Raw genomic sequence first — 15,314 nt, forward strand, 5'->3', positions numbered from 1 at the left:
CTGTCATAAATTGATGAAAACTCACCGGAGTATGTACAAACTTCTCCAAAATACCTCAAAGAGAGCAAATAACAGTGCTATGTGGTTTCTTATGCTTCTGTGACTTGATTGCATATTTGAATTATAGAATCATTAAGATTGGAAAAGACTCTTAAGGTCATCAAGTCCAACCATCAAACTAATGCTGTCAAGTCCACCACTGAACCATGTCCCTAAGTGCCACGTCCACAGTCTCAGGATAGTGCAGAGACTTAAAGGGAGAGAATGCAAACATGCTGACTTTCAGAGGAATGTAGGCTATCACTGTGTAGTGGTTGCTTTTGTGTCCTGGGTCTGGAAGTATAGGATGTCTTGAAGGGTGGTAAGCAGTGCTCAGCTCATTTGCTGATGAGCACTGTATATATCCAATATGTATCTAGTCAGTGCAGTTTTAGTTACTGAGTACATTCTAAAACACTTTTTGCTAAATGTAATCAATTTTCAGAATAAATGTATTGAAACATTGGAAACAATTGTTAAGGTAGAAGCTATGAATACTGCAGAATGGTAGGGTGGGTTGCTTCATCTGTCAAGGCTATGTATTCTCAATGTCTGTGGACTCCTCCTAGAGCTAATGAAAAAGTGTTTTTGCTTTTCAGTGTCACATTTTCTCATGGAATAACGAATGAATGGCGATCTCTGTGAAGTATGCTTGGAGGAATGCTGCAAAGTCAGGGTAGTGACTGTTCTGCAGATCAGGCTTGAGGGAGAAGGGGTCACGTATTTCTTTATCTAAAAGTCTACTGGGAGTCAAACCACAGATTTGTGTAGCTCACTTTCTTTGACAGTGATATGCAGCAGATACTTAGGGAATCTGGCGTGAGTGTACACTTCTTTCTCATGGCAATTAGCAGTTTAGGAACTTAATAAAGAAGAGGCTGCATCCAGATGATGTTTGCAGACAAAATTCTGGAAAGGTGGATTTAATCTCTTCTTAAACACTGCTATGCTTTTGGCTTGGAAGGTGTTCTGTCGCAATGGAGTTTTACAACTTAATTGTGTTGCAGAAAAAAATAAACACCTCCCTTTTCTTTGAAACATTAATTGATTGATGTTCATTGCAAGCCATTCAAGACTTGCAAGAAATAAGGAACAGTCATTTCTATTTGCCCTCTGCGTATCCTTCATGATTTTATAGGCCTTTAGGTATTTCTCCCTCATGTCTCTTTTTCCAAGCTGAAAAATTTGGTCTCGCTGCATCTTATCCTGTTGAACATTCTTGTATTTTTATATTTTTTTATATATGATTTTTTTTTTTGAAGGGCAAAAAGTTGGTATGGGTGGCACAGACTACAAAACTATGTGTAGTGTACTTATAGGATAACTTAGTTCTTTAAGTTGGGTTTTCTGGTTGGTGCTACTCCCCATTCAGTGTTCTGCAATGCATTTCCTGAGTGGTAACAGCTCTTTTAAAACAGTGTGTGTTTGTGTAGTTAAAACAAAGTAGGCTAAAAATAACCTTAGGAAAACTGCCCGTGCAGTCTGACCAGGCTTGTCTTGCTGTCCACTGAGGTTGTTTCTGCAAGGCAGATCTCCAGTTAAATGTTGAGAGCTACAGGACTGTTAGCCTAAAAGTGATCTGAAACATCATCCGCCTACCTAGATTTAAAGTCATCCTTCACAAATACGCAACCCGCGAGCATCTTCTACGGTGATGCCATGATATATGTCTCTGAACATAAAGGGTACTTTGGTAATTTTAGGGGAATCAAAAATACTAGCTACTGAAAAGCTCCATTTAACGCTACAAAACTATAAAATCTTCTTAAAATTACTTTAAGAATAGAGTAGTTCAATTGGAGACTACCTGCAAAGATCATGGAGTCCAACTGCCTCAGCACTTCGGGGCTAACCCAATGTTAAAGCGTAGTATTGCGGTCATTATCCAAATGCCTCTTGAGCCTCTTCCAGTGTAAAGAAATTTTTCCTCCTATCTGGTCTGAACCTCCCCATGTGCAGCTTTGTGCCATTCCCATGCATCCCATCACTGGTTATCAGGGCCGAGAGTTTTGATAGATGAGCTATGAAGAAAATCTCCAAGCAGCATCAGGTACCCATATCTGCATGACAAAGGTCTTGGAGTATGAGGAGCCTCAAAACGAATAGATCGTGGGCAGCAAGACTGTAGTGCCCTACCACATTTTTGTGAGAGGGCCAAGCCTTCAGCTCGATTAAAGTCTAGATTAAATCCTCTTCAGAAATTTAAAATTGGCAGTATGCTTGCTAGTAGAGAGGATGACGCTTTGCACAAATGAAGTGAAAGTGAGCCTTGCTTCTGATGAGGAAGACTCATTGATTATGCCAGTAAAATGACTTCTTGCTTTCCTGTCTGGAACCAGTGGTGCTGAAGGCTGGTAAAACCTGTCATGTTAGTATGCTTAAGGCTATCATTTATATTATGCTGTTTGTATTACTAAAAGGTATTTAAAATCAGCTTCATGTAAACATGCCTGCTGTCTCATACACTGTATATTTCGGAATCTGTCTGGCTTTCTGTTAGGTTTGAACTGTATTAACAGCTAATGTGTTGCAACCTATCTCTTGCAACCTAACCTTACCCGTTTTTTTTCCGCTTTCCTAAAATTAATCTATCAAGCAAAATAGTCTCTTTGCCTCATTTGGCTCCTTGGTGCAGGACAATCTACATGGAACAAGAAGAGTCTTCTATTTTGTGATGCTTCTTAACAAACGTTGATTGAATTGCAATCTGGTTACTTGCAGCAAAGGAGGCAGTACAATCATATGCAAAGCACTGCTGGAAAACTTTCTGTAACATATTTGTGGGAAGTAAGGTCTTCAAAAGTACTGATGCTAGCTATTAGCAGACAGGGAGAGTGGGAGGAAGGAAGAGGAAGCTTCATGGTATCCGGAACAGAGTAATGAAGCAGATAGTGCTCTTCCAGGCACTGAAACTGTTTGCTGTTAGGTATCTGATATCAGTTTATTGTGACTTTCTAAATGTTGTGCAGAAATACTTAGCTTTATGGGATTATCCTGCTGATTACTGTAGCAATGTCTACTTTTAGCTTCTCGGAGGAACCACGTGTTCTTAATGCAGTTCATATGTGGTTTAAAAACAATCTATAGATAAATGTGTAGCTCTTAGGGCATAAAAATGGGGCCAATTCTAGCAGAACTCATGGCTATTTTCCTATTTTTTCTAGTTGAAAGCATTGATCAAAGTATGACTATAGGACAGAAAAGGTTTTGCTCGTAAAATGTGCAGGCAGTTAAATACTTGTCATTTAATAAACAAAGGCAGGTGCCTCTAACGATTTCCTTTTACCACAAGATAAAGCAAGTGCAGAAAATGAACTGTGGGTGATCGAAGCCTACTGAAAATACGGAGTGCTTGCCTCTTGGTCTGTGTTCTTTGTTTTTAGTCTTGCATGCAGCTAAGGCTTGTGATGAACATATGATTTACTGGAGTACAGGGATCTTAATTTTCCATGCTTATACAAATGCACCATGTTTCTTGGAGAAAGCTATCCCTTTGGTCAGGGCGATACAAGGATGGTGCAGGACACAGGTGCACTGGGAAGAGGAGCCCACTCAGACTGGTCGATGTGCATGCTTCCTGGAGTGGGACACACAACGGCAGTGATGCTTTAGGTGACAGATTGACAAGCAAATATTCTACATTGCAAAAATCCCACAAAGAGATAATGCTAAAAAGGATAACAGTATTACTGTCCTGTATCAATAGGGCAGGGTGGTAAGCAGCTCTGGGACTGGAAGAGAAATAGATATAGTGCCCTGTCCTCTAAGAATGGAAAGCAATGCAAGTTTTCTACTTACCATGTTATAAGATAGCTGGAGGCACGTGTTTCTGAGATTGACAAGTGTAGTACTGCTAGCTAGTCACTTGCTCTGCATCAGTCTGAACTCGATGTACTCTTAGCTTCCTCAGGTTTGCCTGAGAATTAGATTATGCTATTAGAAATAGATTTTTCTGCCCTTGCTCCAACATGGGGTCCCTCCCATGGGATGCCATCCTTCCTGAACTGATCCTGCAGGGGCTGCCCACAGGCAGCAGCTCTTCAAGGTCTGCTCCAACATGGGTCCACCTGCTACCAAACCCTTGGCGCATATGCCCAATACAAGGTGCTGTGATTTTACCTGGATTATGTTGCATCTGGCCAAAGTACCATCCAGTGCTGTACAAGATGTTGTACTTTCTTCACTAGAAAACATACGTTGCTTAAAGCCAACCATTTAAGACCATGTGTATTATAGGTATTTTAAAGCTGCAGATCTCTAGGAACTGACTTGTAGGATTACTTGGTGCTTTTGCCTGTTGTCAGAACTGTTATTCCAGTCCGTGCCCTGAGCAGCGGGAGTAGGGAAGGCAGAACGATGGGAAGTGCTGGGAGCCAGCATTGACTAACGAGGTCTTTGGCCGTTAACGTTTGATACACCGGTAACGAGAACTGTTGCCAACAGCAAAATGATTGCTGTCAGCTCCTGTCTCTGGCTTATGTCCATAGCTGCATGATGAACTGTCTGGGCAAGAGAGCACTTCCTTAATCGTCCTTGTTGCCTGACCAAATGTTTGCAGCCATCCAAAGGAGGGTAGGCAGCACGGCGTTGGGGATGGCAGTTCTACCAGCATAGGCTACGTGGAACTGTAGCCCGTGATTGTACTGTTTTGCAGAGGTCTGCCTTATTATTCTACAGAATCCTTCAGTGACTGGGGTGGGGATGCACACGGGAGGTGATAAAGGCTCTCCTGCTCTCTGCCTCGGAGTGTTATCTGTTCTTAGCCTACTAGAGATGTACCTTTATCCCCCTGGAGGTAAAGATACCCCCTTGACATGGGCGCCCTCCCTTTCCCCTCTCAAGCTGTTCTGCGCAGCCCCTTTGGCTCAGGGTTGTTGAGGCTAGCTGGACGTCATTTCTCATCGTGGCATGGCAGAGCCCATTCCAGTCTGCCACCTGAGCACTGACACCCTTCAAAGCAGCTGTGCTAATACAGATCTTTGAAGTCTTCAGCTGTTAACTGTTTGCAAACTCCTCTCTTGCTGGAGATCCAGTCTTCTGTGGCTTTTTGTTATTTCTCCTACCTGCATCCATATTGTCTATTGTATTTCTTTGTGAATTCCCTTGGAGAGTTAATTGCTCATTATATCTTTATTCTTCCTTTTTTCTTCTGCGTGCTCTGCTCTTATTAGATGAGGAAACTTTTTCTTGGTTGAAAAAAATTAATAGTTTGGATTCCAAAGTATTGTCTGGATGCCTTTAGTATGTGGAGATAAATGAATCTATTTCTTACATATGATTTGGAGACATGTCCTGTATGGCACTAGTACTGAGATAGATCTGTGTGTTCCTGTGACCTAAGGTTAGTGAAAGGCTGACCAACTTTGAAGGTAGCTTTTTTTTTAGAGAGATGGGAGGTAGTGCAAATGTTGTAAGACAAAAGGAGGACTCTTCCTTAAGCTGTTTTCTCTGTACCTTGATACTTTGGGAGTAAGTAGATAAAACTACAGTAATTTGGTTTGGAAAGGACCTTTCGAGGTCTTCTCCAGAAAGTGAAGTTAAAAAGGAGGAAGTAAAGATACGTGTTAGAGCTGGGGTAGCTGGAAGGGACTGTGAGCACAACACAGTGTGACAAAGTGGTAAAGTAGCTGGTGGGGAGCGAAGGGACAATGTGAGCGGGAAGGTTTTGTTTAGCAGTGCTATGAGGAGCTGAAGACTCTGGCAATGCAACTGAAAACACTAGGCAACTTTAAGTACAGACACTTCTGGAAGGTCTGCGTGGTTTGGGATTTTTTTTCTACTTTCAACAGTCAAAGGTTTGGATGTGTCTTTTTTTTTACTTATGTGCATCTGATTAGAAACCAAATACGAACTTTTCCATCATCGTTTCTGTGAGTATGCTAAAGAAGCTTGCGGATGATGGCACTAAACAAACTGTAAGTCTGACCTTTGATCACGTCTGTCTTTGGATTTTTAATTCCCATTCTACTCCTGTTGTGTTCGTGTCTCTACTTTCAATCTGAAATGTTTTCTTTTGGTGCACTTTTAACTGAGGCAGTATGAAGGAAGAAGGGCTAAGTGCTTAGGAAATTAATGTCTTGTATTTAGACAACCCCCAATTTCCCCTCCGCTCCCCCCTAAAACCCACTTCTTCCTTCTGGCTGTATAGCTATAGTGGAAGCTTTTCCCATACCTTGCTGGTGAAAATAGGAGGGTTGAAACTGCCTAAAAGTAGAAATTTTTGTTGGTGGTGGTCTTATAATTTGAGAGCCAAACAAGATAGCGTTGGTTAGCTTCACAGTTTGAAATAACTGTGCCAGGAGGACTTGGGCCAAGAGTTTAATTTTAGGATTCATCCTGCTCTAGCAAGTTGGCAGTAATCTGAGGGGATTCGTGGCTGTAGTTCATGATCCATGCAATAATGTACATTTTTTTCTTTGGTGTGAAGACTGTCTGTTATCACTAGTACTGATCTAGTATAATAGTGTAATTAAAGTATTTCAAATGGGATGGGAAGATCAGAAAATGTATTGTAGCAGTCGTAAAGAGGATAAAAATAGATTGTACAAGAGCTTTGTACAGAATTATATGTTTGTTCTATAGTTAAGCTTACAGGAATTGATATCTGTGTACAACATGAAGATTCAATTAAAAGAAGAGCTTCTTTACATTGTTTGTACGTCGTTTGTAGGAAATGCAAGGATAACCAGGTACTGCTTCTAGATTATTAAGGGCTCTGCCTGCAATGCAGAAAAACAACAGCCCCAATGTTTTTACTGTCCAAAGCAAACAGATCAGCATTTCAAAATATATTCATTAACAAGGTTCCAGGAATGAATTTGTGTGCTTGCAATCCTTATATTTGCCTGTTAACAGCAGGCTCTTGATTGAAGCTATTGCCACATCTCCTTTTAAGGCTACTCAGAAAACATCCTCTGAAATCAGCGTGCAGTGTTTGAAATCCAAAATAGATACAGTTAGCTACAACGGCTTATTCTGTTGTGTTTCGTTATAAAGGGAATATTTTTCTCAAACAGGAGATCTGTCTTGATATTTTTATACGTCCCTGGTGCACTGAAAAGGAAATTTCTAGACACTGTGTCTAGATCTCGAATACCCTGTGGTTAGAAGAGACTTTGTGTGCTAAAGTGCTGAAGGTTTTGAACAAGCAGGAGAACATTCAATTAGAAGCCACCTGTGGTTTACCAGGTATTAAAGTACAGCTGCATTACAGAACAGGCTAAACGTCAAATGCTGTATTTCTTTTGTTAGTTCATGTTGATGACAACATTGCTCGCTTGGATTTTTTTTTTTGTGTGTGTAAGAGATTTTGGAGAAGTGTGGAAAGGATAAAATCAGCTAGTCGGTATGGGAAATGTACGAAACAAGATTGCCTTTGACCTGAATTCGCTTTCTGTATAAATAAGGGCTGAATCAGTATGCAGATTAATATAACTGATTTTTCATCTTGAGATGCCGCTTTGTACGTTTCACAGGGTAGATCTGTTGGTAGAACTGTACCCTTGGCTGTTGGAGAGGTCGGAAGGGTTATGACCGCTGGGATCAATGACCCCAGGAGAAAGAAGTCGTCTCTTGGTTACTGCAAACGAGTTCTGACAGGTTCTTATTTTTGAACCCAGTGTGGCCACTTCAAGTGCTTGCTCCACAGGTAGTTGTTACTTCGGAGTTTCTGTAGGCATCCAGCTTAAGCACCTTTAGTCAATTTTTAATGTATTTGTCAATGTTTTTAAAAACCTGATATGAAAATTATATGTTGTAAGCCATACCAACAATTCTGAGGGTGCTTCACTACCCTCAGAATAAAGAATTTCTTCCTTATATTTAATCTAAACCTACCCTCTTTCACGTTAAAGCCATTCCCCCTTGTCCTATCCCTACGCCCCCTGACAGAGTCCCTCCCCAGCTTTCCTGTAGGCCTTTAGGCACTGGAAGGCTGCTGTAAGGTCTCCCTGGGGCCTTCTCTTCTCCAGGCTGAACAACCCCAACTCCCTCAGCCTGTTTTCACAGGAAAGATGCTCTGGCCTTCTGATCATCTTTATGGCCCTCCTTTGGACTTACTCTGAGAGGTCCATGTCTTTACGCTGGGGACCCCAGAGCCAAACATGGTACTCCACGTGCAATCTCTGTTGGGTGGAGATGACCTTCAGAGGTCCCTTCCAACCTCAGCCATTCTGTGATCCAGCCCAATCCTCACCCACCAAGGGGTCCATCCGTCAAATCCATCTATCTCCAACTTAGAGACAAGGATACCATGGGGGACAGTGTCAGATGCTTAGCACAAGTCCAGGTAGATGACGCCATTTGCTCTTTCCCTATCCACCAGTGCTGTAACCCCATCACAGAAGGCCACCAGGTTTGTCAGGCACGATCCACCCTTAGTGAAGCCATGTCGGCTGTCACCAGTCACCTCCTTATTTTCCATGTGCCTTAGCCTAGTTTCCAGGAGGATCTGCTCCATGATCTTGCCAGGCACAGAGGTGAGACTGACTGACCTGTAGTTCCCCAGGTCTTGCTTTTTTCCCTTTTTAAAAATGGGGGTTTTGTTTCCCTGTTTGCAGCCACTGAATTTCGCTAGGCTGCCATGACTTCTCAAATGTGATGGATAGTGGCTTAGCAACACCTTGTTCGGTTCTTCTCTCACGTAACTTTTTGTCCCAGACTCTTTTCCAAAAGAATCGTCCACTGTCTTCTCATCCAGGCTGTGGTGTTTTCATTTTTTTTTTTTGTATTATTCACTCTCTTAATAGACAGCTAGTTGCTGGTTTGCTCCCTTATGGCTTCACTCTTACCCTGATGCCTTTTGGGACGAATAATTTTCCTCACCTCATGATCCAGGAGAATAGAGGCAAAACATGCTGAGTATGTCTCTCCATACTTACTTTCTCTGTTTCACGCTGTTTAGAAAAAATCTGGAAAAGGGCCTGGTTACCACCTCCTGCTGGAGCGTGCCTGACTGGCTTGTGTCACTGGCTCAGAGTCATGCTTGCCAGTGAGTAAGATCTCTAAGGAGGTGGTTGCATGTATGACACAGATGGCATCTTTGAGAAATATGGGTGCCAGGTTTTAACAATCCTCATTAAACATGTGCTAGAACCTTTTATTTATTTATTTATTCATTATTTTTATTTTTTGGTGCTTTCCTCTTGACATGGCAAACTTAAGAGGAGAAAAAAGGAAGTAATACAAACAAACCACCATCAACAAACCACCACTTATTTCCCTCCTTGGAAAAGCCCGATCTGCCTATTTGAATCTTCTTCCATGTTTTTGAAGGGATTGCAGCTTCTTGAGAAAGCATGAAGAAGTCAATTTATTTCATTAAAGCACCAAACTTTTGCAAAAAATCAGCCTAAGGCAAGCATCTAGCATAGGACCCATTAAACTGAAATACTTGAAATTTGGCAATGTTATAAGCATTTAAAGCCAGAATTGTATAAGAAGAGAGGCTTGACTAAAAGCAACACTACTATCAGTTAAGACTTGAATTTAAGAATAAACTTATGAAAAGCCTTTTGCTGACTAAAGTGATGTATGTAACATAATTTTATTATTTACTTTTGTTATGGGTTTTTGTTTTTGTTGGAGAATCCCATCAAGGAAGTGTTTTTGCACCCTGAGCTACAAGAAGTATTTACAAGTATTTCTTTGCCTTAATTTGTCAGTCCAGCTTTATCCAACAAACACGGTTGCACGAGCAACAATAAATGTCTGCTCTTTTTTATTATTGGTGTCCTGGGCATTGAGTCTCTGCTTTTCTGCACACCGTGTTGTTTACTTTGCACAAGTGTGAATAGCAAGTGTGTAACTGTCAGTCGGAACTCGTAATACGCTGTGTTTATTTTGCATCACATTTGGGGAAATAGAAAGTTGGGGCCTTGTTTGCCAGACTTCTCTTGTTGTTGTGGACTTTGTTATCAAATTCTGTAGAAAGAAGAAAAAATCCACCTTTATCTTGAGTGGCTAAATTGCATTGTTGTTGTTTCTGATCAGAAGAGTTTATAGCTGAAACTGTCGTTTCCATTTTTTTGGATGAGCTTCCGTAGATGGTAATTCACTGTATTAATGCCTTCCTAGACGTATGGTTGCATATTTTTCTCCAAAAATTTTTAGGGGTTAATCAGTTTTGTGTGCGTGTGGGGAGAAACAGTGAGAATAATAGTCTCTGAACATACAGGCTGTAAGATACACATCTTAACCTTATTTGCTGTGTTTTTTGAAGGCAAGCTGTTATACTGTGGTTAAAATTATTTTTATTAGTGGTGAGCCACTAAAAAACTGGAGCATTGCTGCTTTACAGTATGGCATGGATGGCTTTGGATATTCACCAGGAAGAGGAACAGGAGTGGTAACAAGCAGCAGTAGTGATAGTAAAAGACAGGAGCAGGTTCCATAGTTAGCAGACTTCCCAGCGTGAGTCAGTGAAGGCACAGCTTCCCAGCTAGCAGTCAGGAGGGGGACCCAAAACTGAGTATTGCAAGAGATTCAGGGTTCATGTTTATCAAGAGAAGTCATATGATCCTACTACATCTTGACTTGCCAACTTAGCTTTACTCTGGAGAAGATCCTTTGCTGCAGTGCTTAGGAGAAAAAAAAAAAAGGGAAAAATAAAGAAAACTGTGCAATGTGTGTTTATGCCTACATCATGCCGAGGAGACACTTAACAGTAAATAATCTGTGTATCCCTGAGGTAAGATACTGTTTCTGCTTTCCCTGCACAGTACTGCTGCAGCACGGAGCTGATCCAAACATTCGGAACACCGATGGGAAATCTGCGCTGGATCTGGCAGACCCTTCAGCAAAAGCTGTACTCACAGGTGAGATGCATATGTCTTGCAGTGGTGTTCCCTGTACTTCATTTTGTGTGTGTAAGTTCAGCATCTTAAAAGCCTTCTGCCTTTTTGGATTTTCTTCTGTGTAAGAGAATTTTAAAACTGTGCCTTTTACCAGATTTCATTTTGGTGTAACTGTTGTTAATCTGCTGTGCTGCTGTAGGTTTGCTTATTCTACTTATGGCAAAGATGTAATTGTCATAACATCATTCATTATTCAATGCATTTCTGTGTTGTTGTTTTTTTTTAATTGCTAACCAATATGTGAATTGAGTAAGAGTCCCCAGCCCTTACAAAAAAAAAAAAAAAAGAAAAAAAAAATCAGGTCAGTCATTTTAAGACCTTCAGTGTTGAACAAGCAAGGACGTTTGTATAACTATACAAGTACCTGTGATCTGAAAGACAACCTGCTCTACCGACTGCAGAGACTAAGTTACCTTATATTTTGCATGCAGATCTGCGTGCTACCCTTTCCTTCTTCCTGTTCATGAGTCATTTTATGTAGAAGTCTTTGTCACCCACTGATTTTCTTTTTCTTCTTCTTAGGGACTACTAATTGCCAAATATTGCTTTTCATGAAAATATTCTACAGATACAACTTTATTTTTACGCAGCTTTGGTTTTTTGTCGGTTTTGTTTGCTTGCTTGTTTTTACAAATTAACTGTTGTAGCATACCAGTAAGCATTAAAATTTTAATTTAGTAGCCTGTCAAATCAATATTGAGAAATATGTGCTCCTCTGTGCAGGTTTTGTTATGTAGGAAATACTGTTTAGAACAAAGTAATCTTGGATTTAAAAACAAATATAATTAGATTTATAGAAAGGAATTCAGCAGCTGAGCTTCATTTAAAGAAATAGCTGTTTCCCTTTCCTTCTCTTTATTTCCCCTATTTTCTCTTTTTATTGACAGCATAACTTATAGGCTACGTGCTTTACAACACCCATATTCTTTCTTCAGATGATGATCAATGCACACCAGCTCCTTTTACTTTGTCAAGAACACTTCCTCCTCTTCTCTTTCCAGTGCATTGACTGCTATACGTAATTATCTACATCTCCGCAGTGATTTGAGAGTACATTTAGAACAATGCTTTTTAAATACATACGATTTAGTTTAATTATTCAGTGTCAAATTTAAACACATTTCTCCAGCGTTAACACTAACGTTAGGTGTGCTAAGCAGGCTAATACAATTTTTGGCTGATAATCTTTGCAGTTATACAAATGTTGAGGATGGAATGGGCATAAGGGAGCCGAAGTAACCAAAGGTAAAAGGTGTTGAGGGACATTTAGTTGTGGGAACTTGGTATATGTACGTTATGGAGGGTCCTGGCTCGGCTGTTCTCTTCAGACTGTGCTCAAAGATTAAATTCAGGGCATAGCAAAAGACTTACGGTCTGTGATGATGCTGTGTTGATGACTTTGCATGCCTTCCCCATTGACTTCTCTGGGCTCTGGATCAGTACCTTGTGCTTTGGGCAAAGGAGAGGGCAGTGTGTCTTCGCAAACCAGTGAGATGGCTTAGAAGCAACCCTCTGGGAACGTCTGTTCGAATGCAGCAAGCACTTTGCCCCGGCCTCATCCATAATGCCTCATGCAAGAGCATTCACTGTCTGAGCTCCTGAAACGAATGGATGTTAACATATAAAATGCATGTACACAGGGACACTTACGCTATTTAGGTGTTTTATTGTTAACAAGAAGAGGTAATTTTGGGGTGTGTTTTATTCTCCCTAGCAAGAAAAATCAATTTTCAGTTTTATCAGCTTTGTCCTGAAGGTGGCTCTGGGCTATGCTGGGCTCCGTGTGCTGTGCACCCAAGCTCCAAGCTGTGTAAACAGGGTTTGAATCAGGCTTAAGCTGCTGCATGCTTCACAGTATACTGAAAAAGCTTAAATGGCACGCTGGATGCCATTTAAATTGAAGCTTTTTTCCAGTTTAATTTTTCTGGATGCTGCCTTGCTTTCTAGTATCTCTGTTAGGCCGCTACTTTCTCATTCATTTTCCATACGCTATCATCCTCAGGTCTGCCCTCATCTCTTTGAAAGAAGCAGGCTTAGGGGATTTCTTAGGCTATATCTGGATTGTGATAATCTTTAGCTACAGCAATGCTTTTTAATTAGGCGCATCGAGACTTTAAAGGTATTACTGGATTGAGAACGAGTAGGAGATATTAATTTTCGGTATTTAGTGTTGAAAGCTGGGATTCTTAGAGCTTTTAAAAGTGAAGTACTTCTGAAAGTACAATCTGTAATTGTTACTGTGTCTTAAGCAGCATATATGCCACTGTTGTTTTTATGACGTTATTTTTGGTGCATTTTTCTATCAGGGTCCATGACAATAATAAACTTTTTTCCACACTGCTGCTCTAGTGATTGTTGGAGGGCAGAGTTCCTTTTATCACTATTTTTTTGGATCAAGTTCACGCATAGATGTTAATCATTTTGCAAATGGTCTATGTTAATATTCTCTCTTTGACTTACAGTTTAGAAAAAAGTGAACAGAAAAGTTATTGATAACTGATGCAGTCTCTTCAATTTGACAAAGAATTCTGCATGGGTTTTAGAAAGGATGCTCCCTCTGCATAAAGAACATTTCTGGGTGTTCTGGCAGCAAATGCTGAATCCACAATGATTTGTTCTTTTCTGCCTCCCGGTCTAGAATAATGTATAGTATCTTTTTCTCCTGAATTACAGACAGGATATGTAATGCAGTGGTTTCTGGGATGACTTCCAGCAATTTTCTTATAATGTCCTCTTCTAAAACGCGTGTTTTATAAATGTTATGCAATGCAAATGAAAGGCTAATATTTTGATGGAAATGAACTTAGAAAATTTCTTTCTAAACTGCAATGAACGTTATGGAAATCAGATGACAAGTTCCAGCTGCTAATAAAAGAAAGTTTAAAAAAAAATAATAAAATAATTTTTTTAGAAATGGAGAACCTGCATTTTACTGCTGAAATGGGAAAGCAGTCTTTTTCCCCTTCTGCAGGATAAACACCATTTGTGTGAGCCAAGCACTTCGTGACTGAGAGGGCAATGATTTTTTTTCTCCTTTCCTAGTATCCTTTACTGTTCTTAAATCAGGTTGTCAGAAAAGGATTATAATAATCTTTTTCTCTAGGCCAAAGTCTCCAAAAATATATCCCATCTGATAAACAGATGTGTAACATCAGATTAATATCCTAATTATTTTTTGTTAATTTAAATGTGTTTGGGATGTGTGGTTTCTGAGATGGGGACTCATCCTCGGTGCTGTACATAGCACTGTGGGACTCCCATCCAGAACAGAGCGTTTGGGAGCTATTGCAGTGCAAGTCATATTAGTCTTCATTATTCTCTTGATCTGCTTATTGCCCCTTTAAACATTCATATCCCTTTGTCTTTCCTGTACAGTATATGAAGAACCAACAATATTGTTAATGTGAATGATTTCTTTTTAATTTTCACACAATGATGCTTTTTGTCACTTCTGCATATTTTCTGCTATTTGGAAATGCTTTCCCTCTGTGGATGGTTTTTCTTGGTACTCGAGCAGTTTCCAAAGCTGTTAGCAGGAGCTAAGGTTGGGTAATGTATTCTAGACTGTTCCACATCACTATTTTGCAAGGTTGGTTTTTACTGGCCTCAAGCATTAAATCCTTGAGAGAGGTCAAAATGAAGGAAGTTTGGAAACTCCTGTCACTCCAGATTAAAGAAAGAGTTTCTGGGGGGAGGAAATAATGTCTTGTTTGTTTACAAAAAAAATAATAAAATCTGAAGTTAAGACTCTGATCATCCTAGTCACTATGGAAATGTCTTTTATAAACAAATTACTTAGGTCCTATTGAGCTTTCTTCACTTACGTTTTTTGGATGTGAAGGACTGCTTGATGAGTTAAAGTACGGCTGGGCTAAGGTTATCAGAAGTGCTAATGAGGATTCGTGTTTTCATCTATTTGTCAACTTTCAAATTTAAATGGGGAGCATAGGCCATTTATTAAAGTATGTTCGCACAGATTTTTGAAGTGAACTGCCACTTACGTATGACTTGCCTGCCGGGAAGGGAAAAATCTGGTATTTCGCTACAAAGGTTTACTGATAATTTTTAGAATGGAAAATGGGCGCTAGGCACACCTAATCCGTTTTAGAATTACCAGGATGAGAAGAGAGGATTTTAGCTTGGGTTCGTCTTATTTTTACTGTTTGACTGTCTTGAATCCCAAATTCCTTCCTTCTGGGTTGGTAATGTTTCCTTTCAGGTGTTCTTATGATTCTGAAAGCGTTCTGGATTGGATAGCCACTAGCACTTCCTTTTGGGTTCGTGAAAGTATTTTTTCACCTGCAAACCTCCTCTACCTTTGCTTTTATTGATCTAACTCCTTTGCAGTGTACTCTGAGATCAAATCATTTAGACAACATGTAGCTTCTGTCTTTAAAAATATCACAAGCAGCACTTACAGAA

The 15,314-nt window shown here is 40.2% G+C and overlaps 1 protein-coding gene across 5 annotated transcripts in view; it reads left to right on the forward strand.

Moving 5' to 3' along the window:
• TNKS (tankyrase) overlaps positions 1 to 15,314 on the forward strand; it is a 119,903-nt gene that overhangs the window by 11,108 nt on the left and 93,481 nt on the right. For all 5 annotated transcript variants that reach the window (XM_083833829.1, XM_083833825.1, XM_083833826.1 and 2 more), the window contains one exon: positions 10,758 to 10,853. In XM_083833829.1, coding sequence (XP_083689955.1) covers positions 10,758 to 10,853 — 96 coding nt within the window. The remainder of the gene's footprint in view (positions 1 to 10,757; positions 10,854 to 15,314) is intronic.

The sequence above is a fragment of the Anser anser genome, assembly GCF_964211835.1.
Source record: "Anser anser genome assembly, chromosome: 4".
In the NCBI taxonomy this organism is placed as follows: domain Eukaryota; kingdom Metazoa; phylum Chordata; class Aves; order Anseriformes; family Anatidae; genus Anser; species Anser anser.